Genomic DNA, 23,538 nt, shown 5'->3' on the forward strand with positions numbered 1-23,538 from the left:
TGCTTTGCTATTAATCTCTTTGGGCACAAGATGTTTAAAATCACTCCACCACTAGAAGACTTGTTTCTGTTAAAACTATAATCGTCAAATGTGCAGGATTGACACCATTATTAGTGCAATTATTGTTTGATGAAATGGAGAGCTTGTTATCCAAGTTGCCATAGAAGAATAAAAAAATTGGGATTTACTATCAGAAGAAGATGACAATGAGGAGAAGTCTCGGTCGAAGATTTTCAATATCTTAATTTGGCTTTCCAAGTGTTGAGGGTGTAGAAAATTAATTTGGTGATATCGAAAATTCCAATGGTGATAACATCATTGGACAAAGAAGGAGAAGGATAAGAATATTGAATTATGCATATATCCTGTTTGATAAAATATCTCATAAAGATATTGAGTGAGAGTTATATTTTTTAGAGATTTTTCAACTTAATTAAGGGTATTATGGTCATTTTTTACTTTATTAACATCAATATTAATAGAAATACTTATCCTTCCACAGCGGAAGGGAATGTTAACAAAGAAAAGAAAATAATAAAAAAAAGTATTTTAGATATTACATTTATTTAACCATGCATCTCATAAGTAGTTTTTGCTTGATTCGTAAACAATCCCACAAAAACCATTTGCTTGCTTTAAGTTTAAAACAACTTCATCTTTGATTTCTTCTTAAATTATATTCTAAGCTTACTCATCTTTAACAATAAATTAAACATCTAAAATCAAAGAGGCACATGATTGGGAAGCTAGAAAATTTGTGAATCACAGGGAAAATGGTTGCATGCCTTAAAAAGAGAAACCCCAGATCCACAGGACATGGGATTCTTCACTATAATTCTTAAGAATTTGTCTAATAATAACCCTGGTAGGTTCAAGGTTGGCAGGTGATCAGCCAGCTAGCTTCAATAATAATAATAACAACAATAATATAAAAATTAACCATTTCCTCAATCTTTGAAGAATTACTATTTAATTTTTATTGTAATGAAATTAATATTTTAGGGAATTAATATGAGACTTTTTGAATTTTTTATTATTTATTTGTTCATATTTTTCTAAAACTTTATTTTATTCTGGCTATCACTAAAATTTGCAAAACTTTTGTTTTAAATATTTTAAAACAGTAGTTTCAAAAAAAAAAATTAAACCAGCATATATATATATATATCAATTATTAAACATCAATTATGAAAAAATAAACAAATTTTTTTTAAAAAAAAAGTTATAATTTAAATATTTTTTCTATTTTTTTCAACAAAAATAATTTTCAACACGTTTTTTCAATTTTTCATAAAAAATAAAACAAAGAAAATAAAAATAAAACTACAGATAGAAAGTAGAAAATTATTTTTTATAATTAAATATACTCTTAAACTTTCAAAAAATGCTCAAATTTTATATATTTTATTGTCAATTTTTTATTGACTCCTTGAAAAGTCAAAGGTAAAATAATTCAAAAGCAAACTATTTGAACCAAAAAAGTCCTCAATTCAAGCCAACTTTCATACCTAAATTCATTCATCTTCTTGTCCAGTACCAATCTAGCAATGCAATCAACAAATATTAAAATAAATTGAATAAAATTGGAGGAAAAAGACACTAAACAAGAAAATGCTTGGTCCAGCACGATTGCCACTACTTTGTCATCAAAACAATTATATGAACTCGCATCTTTCAGGGATGGTGCCAATGGAGCAAAGGTTGACAGCAAAGATGGGTTGGAAGGAGGGTCAAAGGGCTTGGGTGACAAGATTAAGGGATCACAACACCATTGATGGCAAAGGAAACTGATGGTAAGGCTTGAGTGCTCGTGATACAAAGCTAGCCAAAAAGGTGAAGAGTGTGAATTTCAATGGACCACCTACTCAGTTTTTCAGCTCCTTGACCAAATGTTAAATTCACAAAAACATCTTTTAGGCACACACGGCCTTTCCTTTTCTCTATTTCTCTTGCCTTTCTTTTTCCCCAGACACTATTTATGGGATTTCAAATTTGGTCTGATCACTGATCTTGACCTTTTCTTCAATTGTCCAGCTCGTTTAAATCTCCTTCCCACCTTTGCCTATGATGTGCATAATACACTTGAATGCAAATGAGTCCCAAGTTAGATTGTAGAGGTTGATCAAAGTGCAAGCAGCAAAAAGGGTGAAACAAAATTTGCAACACTTCTTTCACCTTCCTTGTTTATGTTCATATCAAATATGAACCTCAATCAAGGTTTAGGATTCAGTAGGTGAGGGACGGATTGAACATCCCAATAGCGAATGTGAATCAAATTGCAGACCACTAATTCTAATTCTTGAGAATCCAAACTGTTACAGCTAAAGCAATTCATGTTATTAGAGCAGCTCTCAAACATCTAAGCTGTGTGATTACTTACTCTCAGTTTGGCAAGAAAAATAATTCAAATGAATTCTTACAAAATCATGTATGATTTCATTTTCTTTAAAAATAAAAACTGTGCAAGTTAAAAATGGAAATGAATTTTTACATTCCAAACATGAAATTTGATAGAAAAGGAATGAATTGTTTTGAATTGAATTGAATTCTTGTGAAATCTTTGATTCCAAACAAGGGGTTAAAGAAACATCAAAGATTCAGAAAGGATGTAGTTCTAGCCTCTAGAGGGCAAGTGGGTTTAAGGGTTTCCACTAAAATTCTCATAACTTTCACAAGAAATGTGAACTAATTTAACAAAGATCACAGGAAATCAAATATGAGAAGCTAGGTTTATACCCAAATGACAGCAGACCATATTAAGGCCAAATCTGCAAGTTTTCCTACAAAAAACTTATATGGATTATAGTTATTAACCAAATGCAACTATACATGTTATTTATTATATCCAGAAATACTATTTTCAGCTAGATCCACCATAGCCTAATGAAACCTAAAATCAAAGGTTTAACTTTCTTCCCTAGAAATGCAAGAAAACAAACAAGCAACTATCACCAATTATAACCAAAAGAGGAAAGGTTTCCTTCCTGCTCCTTCCTTGCCCACCAAATCTCATCTATTCTTTCTCAAAATTAAACAAAACCCAGTTAACAACAAATCCAAATACAGAATTATGCGCTTAATTACTCAAAGCTACGACAGAAGCAATAACAAAGCATCAGCATAAAGCAGTAAAAGTCTTTCTATTAAAGGGAGACGAAGAAAAATATACAGAGATGGATCTGTAACCAGTAGCTTAATAATCCATCAAAAAAAGACCATCAAGAAAACAGAATACGTGCATACTCACACAGATTAAGATGAGTTTATCGTAATCTAATCTGATTTTTTTTTCTTTTTTTTCCCTCTTCAATCCGCACAATAATGTTAAAAAATTGATTTTTTTTTCTAGTCATCATTATCATCAAAGGCATAGACCAGTACACTGGAGATCATCAATAACAAAGTCAACCTGATCCATCGGTGGAAAATTCAGATCGAAAGGTAAGGGCTTCCGGCAGCTCAAGGACGAGGATGATGCAATATCACCATCGTCAATAACCGAAGACGACGAATCACAATCGCTTTGACAATCCTCCGGCACCATCGGTTGAGTCCTCTGATGGGTCTTCTTCGGGGCAGTCGCCGACAACAAAATCCGCGATCTTTTTGTTGCTGTTGTTGACACCGGTGGCCTGGGACCGCTGAAAGATTCCACCGTACTGCTCTGACTGCTAGAAGTGGGTCTCTGGGGATTTACGTGATGCTCATCAAATCCATCTGCTGTATATAACCTGTGATCCATGAAAGAATCGGGGGGGTTTTGGTAGGTGAAAGGGGATAAATGGGAGGATGAGATGACAAAATTGGTTTTGGCCTTGGGTCCACGGAGGGAAAGGGCGGCAGCGTCATAAGCACGGGCAGCATCCTCCGCGGAGTCGAAGGTACCGAGCCAGACTCTAGTCTTTTTCAAAGGATCTCTGATCTCGGCGGCAAATCTGCCCCATGTTCTTTTCCGGACTCCTCTATATCTGGGTTCTTTCCCCTTTATTATATTTTGAGGTGCAGATCCGTTTGGTTCCACTACTCCTTCAGTTGCTGCGGCGGTGGTGGCCGCGGCGGCGGCTGCTGCTCTTCTTCTCCTCATACGGGATTTTGAAGAACAATATGAAAGAATAGAACGAAATAAAAGGGCACAGGGTGGATTGTGAGGAAAACGGAAAGAAAACCCACAATCAACACCAAATCAAGAAATCAGGATCAAGAATTCATATTGTTGAATGAAGCTTCGTCGAATGGATAACGGAGAAGAGAAGGAAGAGGCGAAAATGGTATAGAAATCATAAATGGATGAGAGGAAAAGAGAGAGAGAGAGAGAGAGAGAGAGAGAGAGAGAGAGCAGAGGATGGGAATCAGTGCGCCAGCAACCGGATGGCACACCACCTTCTCTCCTACACAATATTTATTATTTTTAAAATTTTAGTTTAATTTTTTATTTTTAACTTTTAATTGTTTTAGAATACATTTGTATAAACCAAGGTTTAAATATTTTGATAATTTTTATTTGAGTGATTTTTTGGTCATATCTAATAATTTTTTTTTTATTTGCTTGAGTTTGGAGGCGTCTATCAAGGGTTTAAAACGGACAAATTAATCCAAATACAAGGAAATCCAAAGGAAACCTAAAACTCATATATATGAAACCTTACTCTTATGCTTGAAAAAAATTGATCCACCACCTTAAGGGACAAATGCCAAACGAAGGAGGTTTAAGGTTGCTTGGAGACAATCCAGATGAAAGTGCAAGAAACTACAAATGCAACAAATTATAATCAAAGAAATCACCTGGCCGAGAGAGAGGATGGTGACCGTATTTATCAGTAATTTCAACACATCTTAAGAATTAATCGTCTGCAGGTCGAGAGAGAGGATGATGGCCGTGTTTATTAGTAATTTCAACACATTTTAAGAATTAATCGTCCAGCAGACATAAAATGGTACATAATTTTATAATTGATCAACAACAGAGCTAAAATATGTGATCTCTAAAATTATTTGAAAAATAATAGAAGCCTTCCATAAAGGGAGCACCGTCTCTCTCTACCACATGCAAATGGCTTCAAGAAAATGAACAAAATATCAAGACTCTTCGGTCTATATACATATCAAAAAATTAAGAAATTAAAACATAAAGACCAAATAATAAGGAAAGCAATAAATCTAAGGAAATCCTCAAAATTTCCACTGTATTTGTTGTAAGAAAATAAAAATATAAAGAACTACTTAGAGGTGAGGTAGAAAAATGTAACCACTTGGAGGTGAGGGAGAAAAACATACTCTTCAAATGGTAGAAATGAGAGATCTTTTTTTGTTCAGGCAAAGCAAAAAGAGTTCAATGAATAGTAATAAAATGGAGCTAATTTTAAGAGAAAAGAAATAAGATGAAAATTCTCTCTTTAGATTAGTCTAGAGAGGAAAAAAAAAATGTGTAAAGAGAAAAAATAAACGTATTGTGGGTGGTTGGGAGATTTCAAAAACTTAAAATACTAACTTTTAAAATTAAAGAAAAAAACTTTCAAACTTTTAAAATCTCATTATTTCCTATATTTTCATTAAAAAGCGCAATAATATGTTAAATTCTTATTTCAACATATTAAACATTTTAATTTTAACATAAAAATAGATCTATGGAAGCAGCTAATGTCACGCATATTATTTATACATCGGATTGCACAAATTGTATAGTTTCATTAATGCAATTAAAAAATAGAGTTGTACTATGATTAGCTAAACGTGTAAGAAAAAGAATGTGAGGTGGCGGTAGGTGTCTATAACAGTCACTCTAACGCTCAAATCAGTATATTGGAGAAGAAAGTGAATGTAACGAATGGTTTAGAATTTTAGTATAAGAGAATAGCGTACATTTACCTCTGTGACCGCTCTCTTTTTATATTGTAAAAAGATGAAAATAAATATATATAGCATTTCTTGATAATCCAGCAATAATGTAGCTAGCTACTTGATAAGGGATATCGTCAGCTCATAGGTTGATGATCCCGCAATTACAGGCATAATGAGGATATGTTGGATTGTGTCTAATAATGGTAACTTAGTGCCGAGACTTGTATTATCTATGGGAGGGCAAGTCTTAGTGATGAACTTGAGTATCAAGGTGTCTAGATTTTCCTTTTCTCGTGCGGAACTATATTTCTCACTTATCAGATCATTGCCACGTGGATATATTCTGTAGTGATAGCTCATGGCTTACTTTAGATAATATTTATGTAGCATCAAAGGTCCCCTTGTGGGTCTTCGATTCTTCAGATTCAAAGGTGATGGTTTGTCTCTCGATTTGGGATATGTGGCATGATGTGGTTGGCCTTCCCTTCTGGTGCTGCTTTGCCTGCCTTTATCCATAAATGATGATTGCCTTAATTCTCAAGCTGTATTTAGAGCTTTGTCGGCTACTCCTCTATATAAAAATTATTTTTTCTCTACTTTTGCTTATAAATGTCGTCCGAGGAAGAAATGAATAGATATACTTTCTTTTCTTCTTTTTTTTCCATCGATGAAAATTCTACCTTCGGCTTTTTCTTTGTGTTTTCTTTTCTTCTCTGAGGATAACTAGATCCATGTGGAGGATACCATCATAGTGTATGAAGAGCAACTGAAGGCGGATCTTCATGAAGGTGCAAGCATCTTGCTCAGCTCTGTGTATCGGCTGAGGACTGTAACCAGCCTAACTATAATGGTTTTCATTGTCACGGCCCCTGGGAGGGGGGTTCGATTGTGCAAGATTAATTTTGAGGGTCAGGCCAAGAAGGCAGTTGGAGAAACGGTCCTCTCCATAAGATTTTACCTGGACAGACAATATTTTTCCGGAGGATGAGGTCAAGCAAAAAAGCGAGGGACAGGCTGAGGAGAACCCCTCCGACCGAGTCTTTGCTAATGACGTGATAGATGTTTAAGAAACACTAATGTAATAGAGACTTCTGAGGAGGGAACTGTAGTCCTCCTTCTTCCCCTGTGACATTTTATAATGAAAATACATATTTTGCATATCTCTTCACTATTCTTATTAGGTGTTGGTAAGTTCCATATCTGTCCCGTATAATAATCTTGTAATAATTAGCTAAGGGGTTATTACCCCATCCAAGCCATGATCCTAGGCATGTGGCCTGGTGGACTCCCGCCTTCCAATCATAAAACACCTTGGAGAAATTTTGCAATAAGGAACCTTCACCTAGTCACTCGTCTTGAGACTTTGTCATAAGCCTCACCTCATTGACCTTAATCTTTTATTAACACTTTCATCTTTTGGGGATTGGTATACCTATCTTGTGGCCTGGTATAAATGATTTGATTAGTGGAACCAACGCCTGGATTATGGTCTGGCAAGACCCGCCTTGTGACTGGCCTAGCGGAACCCATCTTGTGGTCTTGTTCAGTGGGACCAACATCTAGATTGTGATTTGGCGGAACCCGCCTTATGACCTAGTCTAGTGAAATCTGCCTTGTGGCTTTATTTAGTGGGACCAACAACAGATTGTGGTCTAGCGGAACCTGCATTGTGACTTGGCCTAACAGAACCCACCTTGTGGCCTGGCCTGGCGGAACCCGCCTTATGGCCTCTTCTTGTCTTTTTAAACTTTTTAAGGAAGGCAATCCCATCATTCCTTGTCACTGAAGAACACAACATATGAAAAAAAATACCTCATTAACTTGTTATTGATAAAATTTTCTCAGATTGTAAATATTTCAGAAATGAGGAATGACTTGACCATCTAGCTTAGCCAGCTTATGGAACCCTGGATGAATGACCTTTGAGACCCTAAATGGTCATTTTCAGTTCTCACCCAACTTACTAGACTCAGCACTGCCACTCGTTACATCTATTCTTTTAAGGACTAGGTCCCCTATATTAAAAGCACACGGTCTGACCTTACTGTTGAACATTCTGGACATTTTATTTTTGTAAACTGCCATTCTGATTGCAGTCTTTTCTTGTAGAAATTTGGATTGATTCAAATTAAATTGTATTTCTTCGGGATTTCCTACCATCTCAAGGTGTTGTATCCTGAAGCTGCTTGTTTGGATTTCCACAGGGATTACTGCCTCAGCCTCATATACTGTATGCCGCATAGTATATGAGGTAACTCCTCAAGCCAATTGCCCTTGGCTTGATCGAGCCTTTTCTTTAGCCTTGTAGGATAGTCATGTTTGTCACCCCGGTCATTCCATTGGTCTAGGAGTAATAGATTGAGCTGAACCTCAAGTCAATTTTCTATTTCTTACAGAAGTCTTTAAACCTGGAGCTTGCAAAATGAGTTTCGTTATCAGTGATCACTATATTTAAAATTCAAATCAAGTGAAGATATTTTTGCTGACGAAGGAGATCGCTCGTTGGATAGTGATGGATTGTACTGCCTCTGCCTCTGCCCACTTGCTGAAATAATCTATTGCTACGATTATGAACTTTCTTAACTTGAATGCCTTATGGAACAGGCCAAGGATGTCTATCCGCACTGAAAAAAGGGTCAGGGGCTTCCATTTGCTGCTTGCATTTCTCCTAGGGTCCTTGAGATGTTTGCATGTACTTGACATCTTTGACACTTTCGAACAAGATGTTTTGCATCTTGCATTATCATCGGCTAGTAATACCCTTATCTGAATGCTTTCCGGGCGATTGTCCGAGCTCCTTCATGGCTCCTGCAATTACCTTTATAGATATCCTTTAAGATTTCCTAGCCTTCTTTCTCTGTAACACAACGTAGCCATAGCTGTGTCGAGGACCCCCTGTATAACTAACCATTAATTAGTGCATATTTAAAGGACTTTCTTATTACCTGTTTGGCTGATAACTCATTGACTTAAAGATCATCTTGTGTTAAAAATTTATATAAGGGCGTCATCCATGATTCTCCCTTTTCTATGGGAAAAGATTCTTCCACATCCATAGCTGGAGTGTACAGTTCCTCGAACTGAAGCGGTTGAGTCAGGTGCTATTCACCCGCCACTGCCATCTTGGCTAGAATATTCGACTCTTCATTATTGCCTCTGGCCACCTGGCAAAGCTTGCAGCTGCCCTGCCCGTCTTTGATCATCTCTATTAGGAACTGAACCTTTTCCTCGTATTTGACAAGATTCGGTTCTCGGACTTTAAATTATCCCTGGCACTGACTAACAACCAATTGTGAGTCAATAAAAACAATGGATTTTTGTATACCTAATTCCTTGATAATTCTCAGGGATATTATTACAGTCTCGTACTCAGCTATATTGTTAGTGGCATTGAAGGTGAGCTTTGTCGCATACTGAAACTTTATACTAGTTTAATACTGCAACAGAATCCCAATTTCAAGACCCCCAGCCCTGCAAGCTCCATTTGCCCAAACTTTTCACTCCTTTATGGTTGATTCATGGGACTACGAAGGATCTGACAGCAGAGTCATTTTCGCGACAAAATTGACTGGTATCTAGGCTTTCATGGCCTTTTGAAAAATATACCTGATATCATAAGCCAACAATGTTATCACCTAGGTGTATAATCGCTCTGATAGCTCTGGCCTATGTAGAACCTTTTGCAGAGGATAATCTATTCTGACTTCTATGGTGTGTGACTTGAAGTATAGTCGTAGCTTTGTGGCTGACATTAGGACTGCAAATGCCAACTTTTCGAGAGGAGGATAATTCAGCTCGGATGCCTTCAAAACTTGACTGGCATAATATACTGGGCTTTGTTCTCCATTATTTTCACGAACGAGTACCGAGTAAACTATTTTTTGTGTCATAGACAAGTATAGAAATAAAACTTCACCTTCGACAAGCGGGCTTCACAACGGAGGAAATGATAAAAAGGTTTTTAGACTTTCAAAAGCCTCTCCACATTCAACCCTCCCATTCAAATTACCTTTGTCTTTTAAGGTTTTAAAAAATGGGAGACACCTTCTGGATGAGTATGATATGAAATGACCTAGGGCAGTGAATCGCTCGTTCAACCTTTATAGTTCATTAATGGTTTTGGGTGTTTTTATGTTTTGGATGGAGTTGATCTTCTCAGAGTTTACCTTTATGCCTCTTTCTGAGATTATATACCCCAGAAACCTCTCAGCTTTAATCCCGGAGGTACATTTTTCATGGTTCAGCTTCATATCTCCCGTGTCTAGTACGTCAAAGACTTTCCGGATATCTTCTAGATAGTCTTTCAAGGATCGACTATTTACTACCATGTTATCTATGTACACTTCAACTATTGACCCCACCATGTCTTTAAAGATTCCTTATATAAGCCTTTAGTAAGTCGCCCTGCGTTTTTTAATCCAAATGACATTACCTTATAGCAATAAACTGCTTCATCTATTGTGAACACAGTCTTCTTTACATTCTCGGTGTCCATCACAATTTGCTAGTAACCTGAAATGGCATCAAGAAAGGAAATTACTGTATGACCTAAGGTCGAGCCTACTAAACAGGTAATGATCTTTTGGACATGTTTTATTTAGGTCAATAAAATCCATGCACATTCTCCATTTTTCGTTAGCTTTTTTCATTAGGACCACATTAGCGAGCCATGTGAGATATTGGACTTTTTTTATTAACCCTGCACTCAAAAGCTTGTCAACCTCTTCTTTGATCACTTGTTGTCTCTCTGGTGCAAATCTTCTTTTCTTTTATTGGACCGATTTAACGGTTTTGTCAACAAATAAATTATGGGTGATGAGAGCCGGATCCACACCTATTACATCTTTGGAGACCAAGCGAAAGTCGTTACTCAATTCTTTATCAACTATATTAAATTAGTTTTTATTTCACCAGTTAACGTAGTATCGAACCATACCTTTTGTTCTTTACCTAGTTGGGTCTCCTCTACCGGGTTTGCTGGCTCTGGCTTTACGTGGGATTCCAACTTCTTCAGCAAGTCGATGGACATTGATGCTTTCTCGAGGTTTTTTATTGGGTTTCCATAACCTTTTTTAGCCAACCTCTAATTGCCTCATACTACGGCTGTTCCTCCTAGAGCTAATAGCTTAAGACATATAGCACATTGTATGCAAATAGGATATCTACTACCGTGAATTTTATGTACAACTCTTGCCTATACTTTTCATCACTCAGCAGTACGAGGAGGTTGATGGTGCCCTGTAATACCCGGCTAGATTCCGGCATCGGAATCCCTACCTTCCGGCGGAACCTCCGTTGGAATCTGGAATTTCTGAAGATGCCAGAGGCTCTAAAGAGGTAAAATGTGTTTCTAAAAGGTTTTTACTGATTTCATGGTTTTAAATGAAAAAGAATTGAGTTTTAAAAAGAAAAGACCAAGGAGGCATTTGCCAGGTTCGGCCGCCGAAAGTGAAGTTCGGCCGCCGAACATGGAAAGGCTTCGGGAGCGCCTTTGGCCTCCGAAAGTCTTATTTGAACGAGCCAAGGTTCGGCCGCCGAAAGTCAAGTTCGGCTGCCGAACATGCATGAGTTTAGGTGGCACATTAGGCTGCCGAAGGTCTTCGACCAGGCCACCTATAAAGGGCCCTCAGATCGGAAATGGGCGAGTTTTCTCCCCATTCTAGAGCTCAGGTGAGTTTTTGTCCTCCCTTGGCCGTTTTCATGTTTTTCTTCATCTCCTTCATGTTTTCATGAGTTCCATGGTTATTTTGAAGAGTTTTCAAGCTTAGATCAAGTTTTGGGAGCTTGGAGCTTTTGGAGCTTGGATTCTCCACACCTCCGAGTTAGACATCACGCATGTAACGACCCCAAAATGGACCGTCACCGGCGCTAGGATTCAGGTCGGCTTAAGGCCGCCAGAACCCGTAGCAAGCCTGCTATACTCTCTGAGTACCTGTAAACCTCATACATGATCATACATTTTCTGTGAAACATAAACTCTTTTCTGAACCAAGGCTTAACCTGTGCATGCACTATCTCTGTACTCTGTACTCATGTACTCTGTACTCTGTATCCCTGACTAGAGCTTGCTCTAGATGGGTTAACTCATACCTGTTAAGCCTAGTTTTCACATACAAGAAAACATACATACATATACAGATCATGTACAAAACATACATCACTAGGTCAAGCAACAACTATTACATCTCTTTAATATTACATGTCCACTCTAAGCTATTACAGATCTCTTTACTTTTCTTGTACTCTGCTGGACTGTCCCTGTACACTGTACACTGAACCTGCAAAACTGGGGTTAAGGGAGTGGGATGAGCTCTATAGCCCAGTGAGTCGAACAGTAAAACATCTCAGTAAAATATGATCTCATGGAATGCACCATATCACAGACAAGCCACATCAAGAGTAAACCTGTCACCACATAGTCCCAGTAACTCTGTGCCAGGGCGTAGAATCGAGCACCTGGTCTTCCTGTCATATATGTATATGTGTATATAACACCTGTGTACTTACCATTGCCAGGGCGTAGTCAAAGGCTCCTGGACTTTACTATATACCTGCCAGGGCGTAGTCAAAGGCTCCTGGACTTCTCTATACCTGCCAGGGCGTAGTCAAAGGCTCCTGGACTTCCTGTCTGAGACTATTGGATCATTCAGCATTCACTCACATCACCAATTAACGATGCAATGCAACATATTCGTGAATACTAATGCAAGCAACCTATGGCATAAACATGATGCATGAGATATGCTAAAAGCAGTTTGTGGTTCAATTAAAAGTCATCAGTTTAGTTCCACTCACCTCTGGCTATATTGACTGACTAATTCTGCAGGCTCTGAACCTCTGGAGCAGTACTCACTGCTGCTCTCTCTGGTTCCTCTGGTCTGTACCTATACAGATGGACTCAAATGAGGGACCAAACAAACGTAGAAATAACTCTCCTAAACTGCCCCAAGAATCCCCTTAAACTCACTCAACTATCCCTGCAAAGCATGCAAAAGAAAGCTGGACAGGACACTTTCGGCGGCAGGTTCGGCGGCCGAATGTCCTTTCCAGAGACGAAACTCAAGTACCTTCGGCGGCACCTTCGGCGGCCGAATCCCCCAAACAGAGCCGAACATGCAAAAACACTCGGGGGCAAGCTGTGGCAATTAAGCCACCATGCAAGAGGTTCGGCGGCCGAATGAACCTTCGGCTGCCGAACCTGAGTTCCTCCAGAACTCAGCTTCAACGGCAAACCATCTTCTCCTTCCCTTCAACCACTCAAACCAGATATACTCCAACTCCTCAACACACATATACTCACGTATATGATCACAGGGGTCCAAAACTATCTAATAACCCCAAACACCAAATCAAACATAACGCAGAAACATGTATACATGCATAACTCATCAAAACCACTCCTTCTCACTTAAACATGCAGCTCTCTCCCTTAACTTCCATAAAACCTTCAGAAAACACATAAACAGGTTCAAGAGCGTTACTTACCTCCTGTAACAAGAAGATGAACACTCTGAACAAGGGAAACGGATTAACTCTCCTCAAACTCCGCAAACCCTCACACTCGCACAAACGTAGCTTTTTGCTTCAACACATTCACAACCTCAACATATTCTGCATGAGCTGCTTACCCTCAGCAAATAAACCAAGGGAGACGTGGCCAACTTCTGGACATGGTCCGGTGATAACACCTGGCCACAATGCTGACTAAGGGATACATACCTACTGACCAAGCAACTCAGCGTCGGCTGCCAAAGCGCATGCAAATCCATGCAACATTCGGGGGCCGAACTTACCTTCGGAAGCCGAACACTTTCGGCGGCCGAACTTACCTTCGGCGGCCGAACTTGGCTCAACTACCTTAGGTCCTTTCAACTCAAAACTCACTTCTATTACTCTAACACAAATCACACTACTTTAGTAAACCATAAATCCTACCTGGTTTATAGAATTTCGACACCCCGGATTCCACCAACTAACAGGAATTTCGGTGCCGGACTTTAGCCGGGTATTACATTCTCCCCTCCTTAAGAACATTCGTCCTCGGATGTTCCTAAAATAAACAACAATGACAACAAAAGGAGGAAACAAACCTCAAAAGAGATATGGATACTGCTGGAGCATAGACTCTCGCGTCTCCCAGGTGCACTCTTCTAGATTATGGTGGTTCCATAGAACTTTCACCATCGGAATCTCCTTGTTCCTTAGCTGTCTGATCTGCGTGTCCAGAATCCGCACTGGCTGCTCTATATAGGTGAGATCCGTATGAATCTCCACCTCAGGCTCACTCAGAACCTGATTCGGATCTGACACAAACTGTCGTAGCATAGAAACATGAAATACCGGGTGAATTCTCTCCAGAGAAGCAGGTAAATCCAGCTTATACGACACATTTTCGATCCTCTGCAACACTTCAAAGGGTCCAATGTACCGTGGAGCCAATTTACCTTTCTTGCCAAAACGAACCACTCCTTTCATTGGAGACACTTTCAGCAATACCCAATTACCCTCTTGAAATTCTAACTGTTTTCTGCGAACGTCTGCATAACTTTTCTGCCTACTCTGAGCTGTTCTGATTTTCTCTCTGATCATGGGCACCATTCTACTGGTAATGTCTACTAACTCTGGCCCTGCAAGAGCCTTCTCTCCTACCTCTTCCCAGCAAACAGGGGATCTGCACTTCCTCCCATACAAAGCTTCATAAGGAGCCATCCCGATGCTCGCATGATGGCTGTTATTGTAGGCAAACTCCACCAAAGGTAGATGCTGCCTCCAAGAACCGCCAAAGTCTAACACACATAGTCAAAGCATATCTTCTATGGTCTGGATGGTCCTTTCTGACTGTCCATCAGTCTGTGGGTGGAAAGCAGTACTAAAATCTAATCTCGTGCCCATCGCACTTTGCAGACTCCGCCAAAAGCGGGAGGTAAACTGAGGTCCTCTGTCTGAAACTATAGACACTGGAACTCCATGTAATCTCACTATCTCATCCAGATAGACCTGTGCCAACTTATCCACAGAATAGTTACTCCGTACTGGAAGAAAATGAGCAGATTTCGTGAGTCTGTCCACAATCACCCATATCGAGTCTATCCTGTTGGACGCTACTGGTAAACCCACTACAAAATCCATGGCTATGTTCTCCCATTTCCACTCTGGAATCGGTAATGGGTTAAGCATTCCGGCTGGTTTCTGATGCTCTAATTTCACCCTCTGACAAACCTCACAGGCTGTCACGAACTGCGCCACTTCTTTCTTCATAGCTGGCCACCAATAGACCCTTTTCAGATCCTGATACATCTTGGTGGTTCCTGGGTGAACACTATACCTCGCATTATGAGCTTCCCTCATAATGTCTTCCTTCACACTGCCCCTATCTGGTACACAAAGTCGACTCCCATAGCGAAGGATCCCTTTGCTGTCAAATCTGAATTCTACACCATTGCCTGACTGAACAGTCCTGGCAATTTTCATCAACTCAGGGTCCTCATGCTGTCTCTGAGCTATCTGCTCCAGAAACACAGGTGTCACTCTCATCTGTGCTATTAACGCACCTGTACCAGACAACTCTAGCTGTAAGCCCTCATCAAAGAGCTTATAAAGCTCCATCACAACTGGTCTCCGCTCTGCTGCTATATGGGATAAACTGCCTAGTGACTTCCGGCTTAGGGCGTCTGCGACAACATTCGCCTTACCCGGATGATACTGGATTTTACAATCATAATCACTGAGCAATTCGACCCACCTTCTCTGCCGCAAATTCAGCTCTCTCTGACTTAAGATGTACTGTAAACTCTTGTGATCGGTGAAGATCTCGCATTTAACCCCGTAGAGGTAATGCCGCCACATCTTAAGTGCAAAGATAACTGCTGCCATCTCTAGGTCATGGGTAGGGTAATTCAACTCGTGCTTCTTCAACTGTCTAGAAGCATAAGCTATTACTTTATCACTCTGCATCAATACACAACCCAATCCCACTCGAGATGCATCACAGAACACTGTGAACTCGTCATTACTGACAGGCAGAGCTAACACTGGTGCTGTTGTCAATCTCCTCTTGAGCTCCTCAAAGCTCTCTTCACACTGGTCTGACCAGATAAACGTCTGGTTCTTCTGCGTCAATTTGGTCATAGGAGCTGCTATCTTTGAGAAGTTCTGAACGAACCTCCTGTAGTAACCTGCCAGTCCCAGAAAGCTTTTAATCTCAGTCACTGTCGTGGGTCTGGGCCAGTTAGCTACAGCCTCGATCTTCTTGGGGTCTACCTCAATACCCTCTGCTGATACCACATGTCCCAAGAAGGCAATGCTCCGTAACCAAAACTCACACTTCGAGAACTTGGCATATAAACCATGTTCTCTCAGTGTCTGCAGAATGATCCTCAGATGCTGGGCATGCTCCTCTGCATCTCTGGAATACACTAAGATATCATCGATAAATACAATGACAAAGTGATCCAGAAACTCACTGAATACTCTATTCATGAGATCCATAAATGCTGCAGGGGCGTTAGTCAACCCGAACGGCATCACTAAGAACTCATAATGCCCATATCTGGTCCAGAAAGCTGTTTTAGGCACATCTGCCTCTTTGACTCTCAACTGATGATACCCAGATCTCAGATCTATTTTCGAGAAACAACCTGCTCCAGCTAGCTAGTCAAATAGATCATCAATCCGAGGTAAGGGATACCTATTCTTGATAGTGACCTTGTTCAACTGTCTGTAGTCGATACAAAGTCTAAGGGATCCATCCTTCTTTCTGACAAAGAGCACTGGAGCACCCCAAGGTGAGGTACTAGGGCGGATGAAACCCTTATCTACCAAGTCCTGCAACTGTTCTTTCAACTCTGTTAACTCAGCTGGCGCCATCCTGTAGGGAGGAATAGAGATAGGTCTGGTACCTGGCAGTAATTCAATTTCAAACCCTATCTCCCTATCAGGTGGTAGTCCTGGCAAATCGTCTGGGAACACATTGAGAAACTCTCGAACTACTGGTACTGTGGCTGGTTCCCTCACCTGACTGTCTAGCTCTCTCATATGAGCTAGAAACCCCTGACAACCCCTCCTAAGCAAACGACGAGCCTGAAGGGCTGAAATCAGACCTCTGGGTGTACCTCTCCTGTCTCCTCTGAAGACACACTCTGACCCATCCTGGTCTCTGAGACTCACTAGTTTCTCTCGACAGTCCAACGTAGCACTATATGTAGATAACCAATCCATCCCTAGAATGACATCAAAATCCGTCAAATCTAGAACCACAAGGTCAGCTGGAAGGTATCTACCCTCAATAAACACTGGACTGAAACGACAGACTGACACTGACACTGCCACTGATGGGTCACATCTAGGTCCACTGACCCAGAGAGGATACTCTAACTCAGAACTGATCAAACCCAATCGCTCTATGGCTCTCGAAGCAATAAAGGAATGAGAAGCACCGGGGTCCATCAAAGCATACACATCTGAACACCCAATGATGAGCTTACCTGACACCACTGTGTTCGACGTGTTAGCCTCCTCCTATGTCACTGTGAAAATCCGTGCTGGGGCTACCGGATTTCCACCTCGGGAACCTGCTGCTGAAGTAGAGGCTACCCCTCTCCCTCTACCTCTGCCACTAGTCTGAGGCATGACTGGAGCTGCTGGCCGTACAACTGGCTGTACCACACTGCCTGAACTCATCTGCTGGAATGGTGCAAAAGTCATCTGCGGACAATCCCGAGCAATATGCCCTTCCTGTCCACAGCGAAAACAAGCTGTAGATCCCAACCGACAAACTCCTCCATGTGGTTTTCCGCATCGTCTACAGACTGGAGCTGTGCCAGAGCTTGCGCCACTACCTATTCCCAGACCTGACTTGACTTTACTCCAGAACCCTTTCCTTGTTCCTTTCGCTCTATCCCATCTTTTACTGCTTGGTGTGGGGGCTTTAGAACCCGAAGCCTGTGCCTTTGACTGTTTCTGAATATTGGCACTAGCTTCCATTTTCCTGGCTGCGTCTACTATGGTATGGAAACTCTCCTTTTCTGCTGGAAGAATCAAGGAAGCATACCTAGGATGCAGTCTCATAGTATATCTCCTTGCTTTCTTCTGATCAGTATCATAGGCTTGACCCACATACTGGAGCAGATCCAGGAACTTATCTGTGAATTCATCAACACTCATCTCATCTGTCTGTCTTAACTGTTCAAATTCAATTACTTTCATCTCCCTCGAACTGTCAGGAAAAGCCCACCCTGCAAACTCATTGGCGAACTCTCCCCATGACATGCTGTCCATTCTAGGCTCCACATAATGCTTAAACCATTCTCTGGCTTTCTTGCATTTTAATGTGAAACCTGCCATCTCAATGGCTCTCCTATCATCTGCTCCCAATTCACTAGTTATCATCCTAACTGCTCTGAGGTAATCAAATGGATCATCTCCCGTGTTGTATTTAGGAGCATCCAATTTCAAGTATTCCGTCATTTGGACTTTACCTCCAGATAAGCTAGGTTCATGTCTGTCAACAACAGGGGCTACTGGTTCTGGTGGCAGTACTGGTTCATTTGGCTCTAGGTGTGCTGCACTTGGATGGGTAGGGGAAGAGGGATACATAGGATATGGTGGATAATAAGGATAAGGCATATAAGGAGGATATGGCACAAAACTCGAGTACTCCGACATACCTCCCATCGGATACTCTGGATAGCCAAAACCTGAGGTCTGAGCACCTCCCTGCGACTCTCCCATACCTTCCTCAAAACTGCCTATACCCATGCTGTCATCTCTAGACTGATCAATCTCCATAGCTTCCCTCCTTTCCTCTGATCCTCCCCTAGCTATTCCTCTTCTGCTCTCGTCGACAGACCTTCTAGGGTCTATTGACGTACCTTCCCTGCTAGATCTCTGAGACCTTGCCCTTGGCAAAGCAGGAGGACGAGCAGCTGGTCTCTCATTCTCTGGTGGGACTCCAGTCAATCGAGCTGATCGACGAGTTCCTCGCATCTTTACTCTGGAAACACAACATATAACATAGCACTTTAGCACATAAACATCACATAGCACTCATACACATGCACCACTCATGGCATATCATAACAGATAGGACTCAAGACCCTATCCTAGTGGATATGATTTCCTATTGTGCTTGACCACTTCTAACCTGTCTGAGCCCAACACTGACTCTATAGGTCCGATCATGTGAACCTAGGGCTCTGATACCAATCTGTAACGACCCCAAAATGGACCGTCACCGGCGCTAGGATTCAGGTCGGCTTAAGGCCGCCAGAACCCGTAGCAAGCCTGCTATACTCTCTGAGTACCTGTAAACCTCATACATGATCATACATTTTCTGTGAAACATAAACTCTTTTCTGAACCAAGGCTTAACCTGTGCATGCACTATCTCTGTACTCTGTACTCATGTACTCTGTACTCTGTATCCCTGACTAGAGCTTGCTCTAGATGGGTTAACTCATACCTGTTAAGCCTAGTTTTCACATACAAGAAAACATACATACATATACAGATCATGTACAAAACATACATCACTAGGTCAAGCAACAACTATTACATCTCTTTAATATTACATGTCCACTCTAAGCTATTACAGATCTCTTTACTTTTCTTGTACTCTGCTGGACTGTCCCTGTACACTGTACACTGAACCTGCAAAACTGGGGTTAAGGGAGTGGGATGAGCTCTATAGCCCAGTGAGTCGAACAGTAAAACATCTCAGTAAAATATGATCTCATGGAATGCACCATATCACAGACAAGCCACATCAAGAGTAAACCTGTCACCACATAGTCCCAGTAACTCTGTGCCAGGGCGTAGAATCGAGCACCTGGTCTTCCTGTCATATATGTATATGTGTATATAACACCTGTGTACTTACCATTGCCAGGGCGTAGTCAAAGGCTCCTGGACTTTACTATATACCTGCCAGGGCGTAGTCAAAGGCTCCTGGACTTCTCTATACCTGCCAGGGCGTAGTCAAAGGCTCCTGGACTTCCTGTCTGAGACTATTGGATCATTCAGCATTCACTCACATCACCAATTAACGATGCAATGCAACATATTCGTGAATACTAATGCAAGCAACCTATGGCATAAACATGATGCATGAGATATGCTAAAAGCAGTTTGTGGTTCAATTAAAAGTCATCAGTTTAGTTCCACTCACCTCTGGCTATATTGACTGACTAATTCTGCAGGCTCTGAACCTCTGGAGCAGTACTCACTGCTGCTCTCTCTGGTTCCTCTGGTCTGTACCTATACAGATGGACTCAAATGAGGGACCAAACAAACGTAGAAATAACTCTCCTAAACTGCCCCAAGAATCCCCTTAAACTCACTCAACTATCCCTGCAAAGCATGCAAAAGAAAGCTGGACAGGACACTTTCGGCGGCAGGTTCGGCGGCCGAATGTCCTTTCCAGAGACGAAACTCAAGTACCTTCGGCGGCACCTTCGGCGGCCGAATCCCCCAAACAGAGCCGAACATGCAAAAACACTCGGGGGCAAGCTGTGGCAATTAAGCCACCATGCAAGAGGTTCGGCGGCCGAATGAACCTTCGGCTGCCGAACCTGAGTTCCTCCAGAACTCAGCTTCAACGGCAAACCATCTTCTCCTTCCCTTCAACCACTCAAACCAGATATACTCCAACTCCTCAACACACATATACTCACGTATATGATCACAGGGGTCCAAAACTATCTAATAACCCCAAACACCAAATCAAACATAACGCAGAAACATGTATACATGCATAACTCATCAAAACCACTCCTTCTCACTTAAACATGCAGCTCTCTCCCTTAACTTCCATAAAACCTTCAGAAAACACATAAACAGGTTCAAGAGCGTTACTTACCTCCTGTAACAAGAAGATGAACACTCTGAATAAGGGAAACGGATTAACTCTCCTCAAACTCCGCAAACCCTCACACTCGCACAAACGTAGCTTTTTGCTTCAACACATTCACAACCTCAACATATTCTGCATGAGCTGCTTACCCTCAGCAAATAAACCAAGGGAGACGTGGCCAACTTCTGGACATGGTCCGGTGATAACACCTGGCCACAATGCTGACTAAGGGATACATACCTACTGACCAAGCAACTCAGCGTCGGCTGCCAAAGCGCATGCAAATCCATGCAACATTCGGGGGCCGAACTTACCTTCGGAAGCCGAACACTTTCGGCGGCCGAACTTACCTTCGGCGGCCGAACTTGGCTCAACTACCTTAGGTCCTTTCAACTCAAAACTCACTTCTATTACTCTAACACAAATCACACTACTTTAGTAAACCATAAATCCTACCTGGTTTATAGAATTCCGACACCCCGGATTCCACCAACTAACAGGAATTCCGGTGCCGGACTTTAGCCGGGTATTACAACGCAACCCTCGATCTTCAAGAGGTAAGTGTGGATCTATGCTTTCTTTTACGTTTCATGAAGTTTTAAGTAAGTTTTAAGAGGTTTTAATGGTTAAGTATGGGTAGATATGCATGTTAGGCTTTTTGTGGCTTTTTATGCCCAATGTATGTTATGTGAGGTTTGTGTTGAGGAGTTTATGTTAGTTTATGCTCCTTTATGCATGTGGGAGAGAGTATGCATGATTGGGAGAGAGTATGTGAGGATTTGGGTTGTTTTGATGGTTTTGGCCTATGTGGGTCATAAGCTATCTATGTATATTTTGATGTTGTTTCCGGAGTTTAATCAAGTTGTTAAGCTCCTTTGTGCATGGTTAAAGGTTTATGCATATTTTGGTAAAGTTGGGTGCTTGTTTTGGGGGTGTTTGGAAGGTTTGGGAGGCTTGAATGCATGAGAAGCTGAGTTCTGCCCTTCTGGGAAGAACTCAGGTTTGGCCGCCGAAAGGGCTTTCGGCCGCCGAACCTGCCTTTGGATGCATGGTTTGGCCGCCTAACCTTGCCCCCGAAAGTTGAGTTTTGGCTTGAAAGCAGACTTTCGGCCGCCGAAGGAAGGTTCGGCCGCCGAAAGTGCCTGACTTTCGTCTCTGGAGAAGGACTTTCGACCGCCGAAGGTGCCGCCGAAAGTGCCTTGTCCAGCCTTTTCATGGTTGTTTTCTATGCATGTTTAAGTGATGTTTTAAGGAGTTTTTGGGTAGTTGTTTATGAGTTGTTTAGAGTGTGTTGGCACCTCATTCGAGTCCACCTGTGTAGGATCGGACCCGAGGGACCGAGGAGGCCATCAGTATTAGCAGTTGCAGAGTCAGTCCAGCGTCTGCCAGAGGTGAGTAGAACTAAACTTAATCTTTTATTGTACGGAATTCAAATGCCTAAAGCATGTTCACGCATCATGTTTATATGTAATAGGTTGATTGCACTAGTTACACGAATATGACGCATTGCATTATTTATTGTTGATGTGGATGGACCAAGGCGACCCCAATAGCCCATGTTATGTATGAAAGACCTGGGTAAGTCCCTTCGTGGGCCAGGCACTATGTTATGTATGAAAGACCTGGGTAAGTCCCTTCATGGGCCAGGCACTATGCAGAGGGAGTTTTGGTGGTCATGTCCGTCTGTTATGTGGAATGTTTGTGCTGTGACGCATTTCATAAAAGCATGTAATTAATGAATCGTTTTCTTTATTTCTACTCATTGGGCTTTTTAGCTCACCCCTCTCCCCTAACCCCAGTGTTGCAGGTTTGAGGTTGATCGGGAAGTCTCAAGAGTAAAGGTTTTGCTTATGTAATAGTATTAGCTTAGTACTTTTAGTGTGGACATGTATTATAAATTGATATAATGATTTGTAAGAGAATGTAATGTAAAGTTAAGTGGAGTTATGTTTATGGTTTAGTACTGTGCTTGGCCCTGAGACTTGGTTAGTCCCTGTTTAATACATGATGAATGTTATGCTAGATGTTGAGTTGTGTTTGAACTAATCTTGTGGCATGTGTTGTTTACCACGCTATGTTAATTGATGAGGACCTTAGTGGAGGTCTTATGTGTGTGGTTTGATGCATGCACAGGTTATGTTCTAGTTCCTTGGATGTAATCCCAGCTTGATGTATGTTATGTTGACCCAGCTAGAGTTTTGATGAGGGCTCTAGTAGGAGATCCTTTTATGTTTTCAGTTATGTCGCATACAGGTCAGGCTCGGTTTGTACATCAGATGTTTGAGTTTTTATGTTAAAGTTTCGATCATGTATGGGATTTGACCAGGTGATAGGAGGCATGTTTGGCTTGCTACGGGTCCCGGCGGCCTTAAGCCGATCTGGATCCTAGCGCCGGTGGCGGTTCGGGCCGTTACGGTAGGGTATCGATTTTCAGGTCATTACAGAGTGGTATCAGAGCTTTGGGCCTCGAGAGTACGGTGTGTTGCACATCGGAAAGAGGTTGGTTTAGAGGTCATAGAAGGGCAAGCACAGTAGGAAGAATCATGTCCACTAGGATAGGATGTAGGGTCCTGTCTTGTATGATGATGATGTGAGATGCCATGATTTTATGCATGGGCATTAATGTTATGTATGATATGTTATGTATGATATGCTATGTATGTTGCAGGTTCATGTGTTTTCATATGAACCGTATGATGCTAATGATTGATTGTATGCTTGTGTGTTGTTCTTCAGAGGAGCCAGAATGCGAGGTGCTCGTCGATCTGTGGAATCGACTAGAGTTCCATCTGAGAGGGAAGGTATGGACACCTTTCCCCCTGCTCTGCCAAGAGCGCAGTCGTGGGGAGTCG

General features: G+C 41.4%; 1 protein-coding gene across 1 annotated transcript; it reads right to left on the bottom strand.

The window, feature by feature from the left end:
* Window positions 1-3,121: 3,121 nt before the first annotated feature.
* On the bottom strand, window positions 3,122-4,344 carry LOC110623902 (ethylene-responsive transcription factor 3). Its single transcript, XM_021768923.2, has one exon. The coding sequence runs from the start codon at window positions 4,082-4,084 to the stop codon at window positions 3,362-3,364; it is 723 nt and encodes a 240-aa protein (XP_021624615.1). The 5' UTR covers window positions 4,085-4,344; the 3' UTR covers window positions 3,122-3,361.
* Window positions 4,345-23,538: the final 19,194 nt, after the last annotated feature.

The sequence above is a fragment of the Manihot esculenta genome, chromosome 10 (genome assembly GCF_001659605.2).
Source record: "Manihot esculenta cultivar AM560-2 chromosome 10, M.esculenta_v8, whole genome shotgun sequence".
Classification (NCBI taxonomy): Eukaryota; Viridiplantae; Streptophyta; class Magnoliopsida; order Malpighiales; family Euphorbiaceae; genus Manihot; species Manihot esculenta.

What these genes read in the sequence shown, in the direction of transcription:
- LOC110623902 (XM_021768923.2), bottom strand. Translation starts at nt 4,084, where the DNA reads ATGAGGAGAAGAAGAGCAGCAGCCGCCGCCGCGGCCACCACCGCCGCA.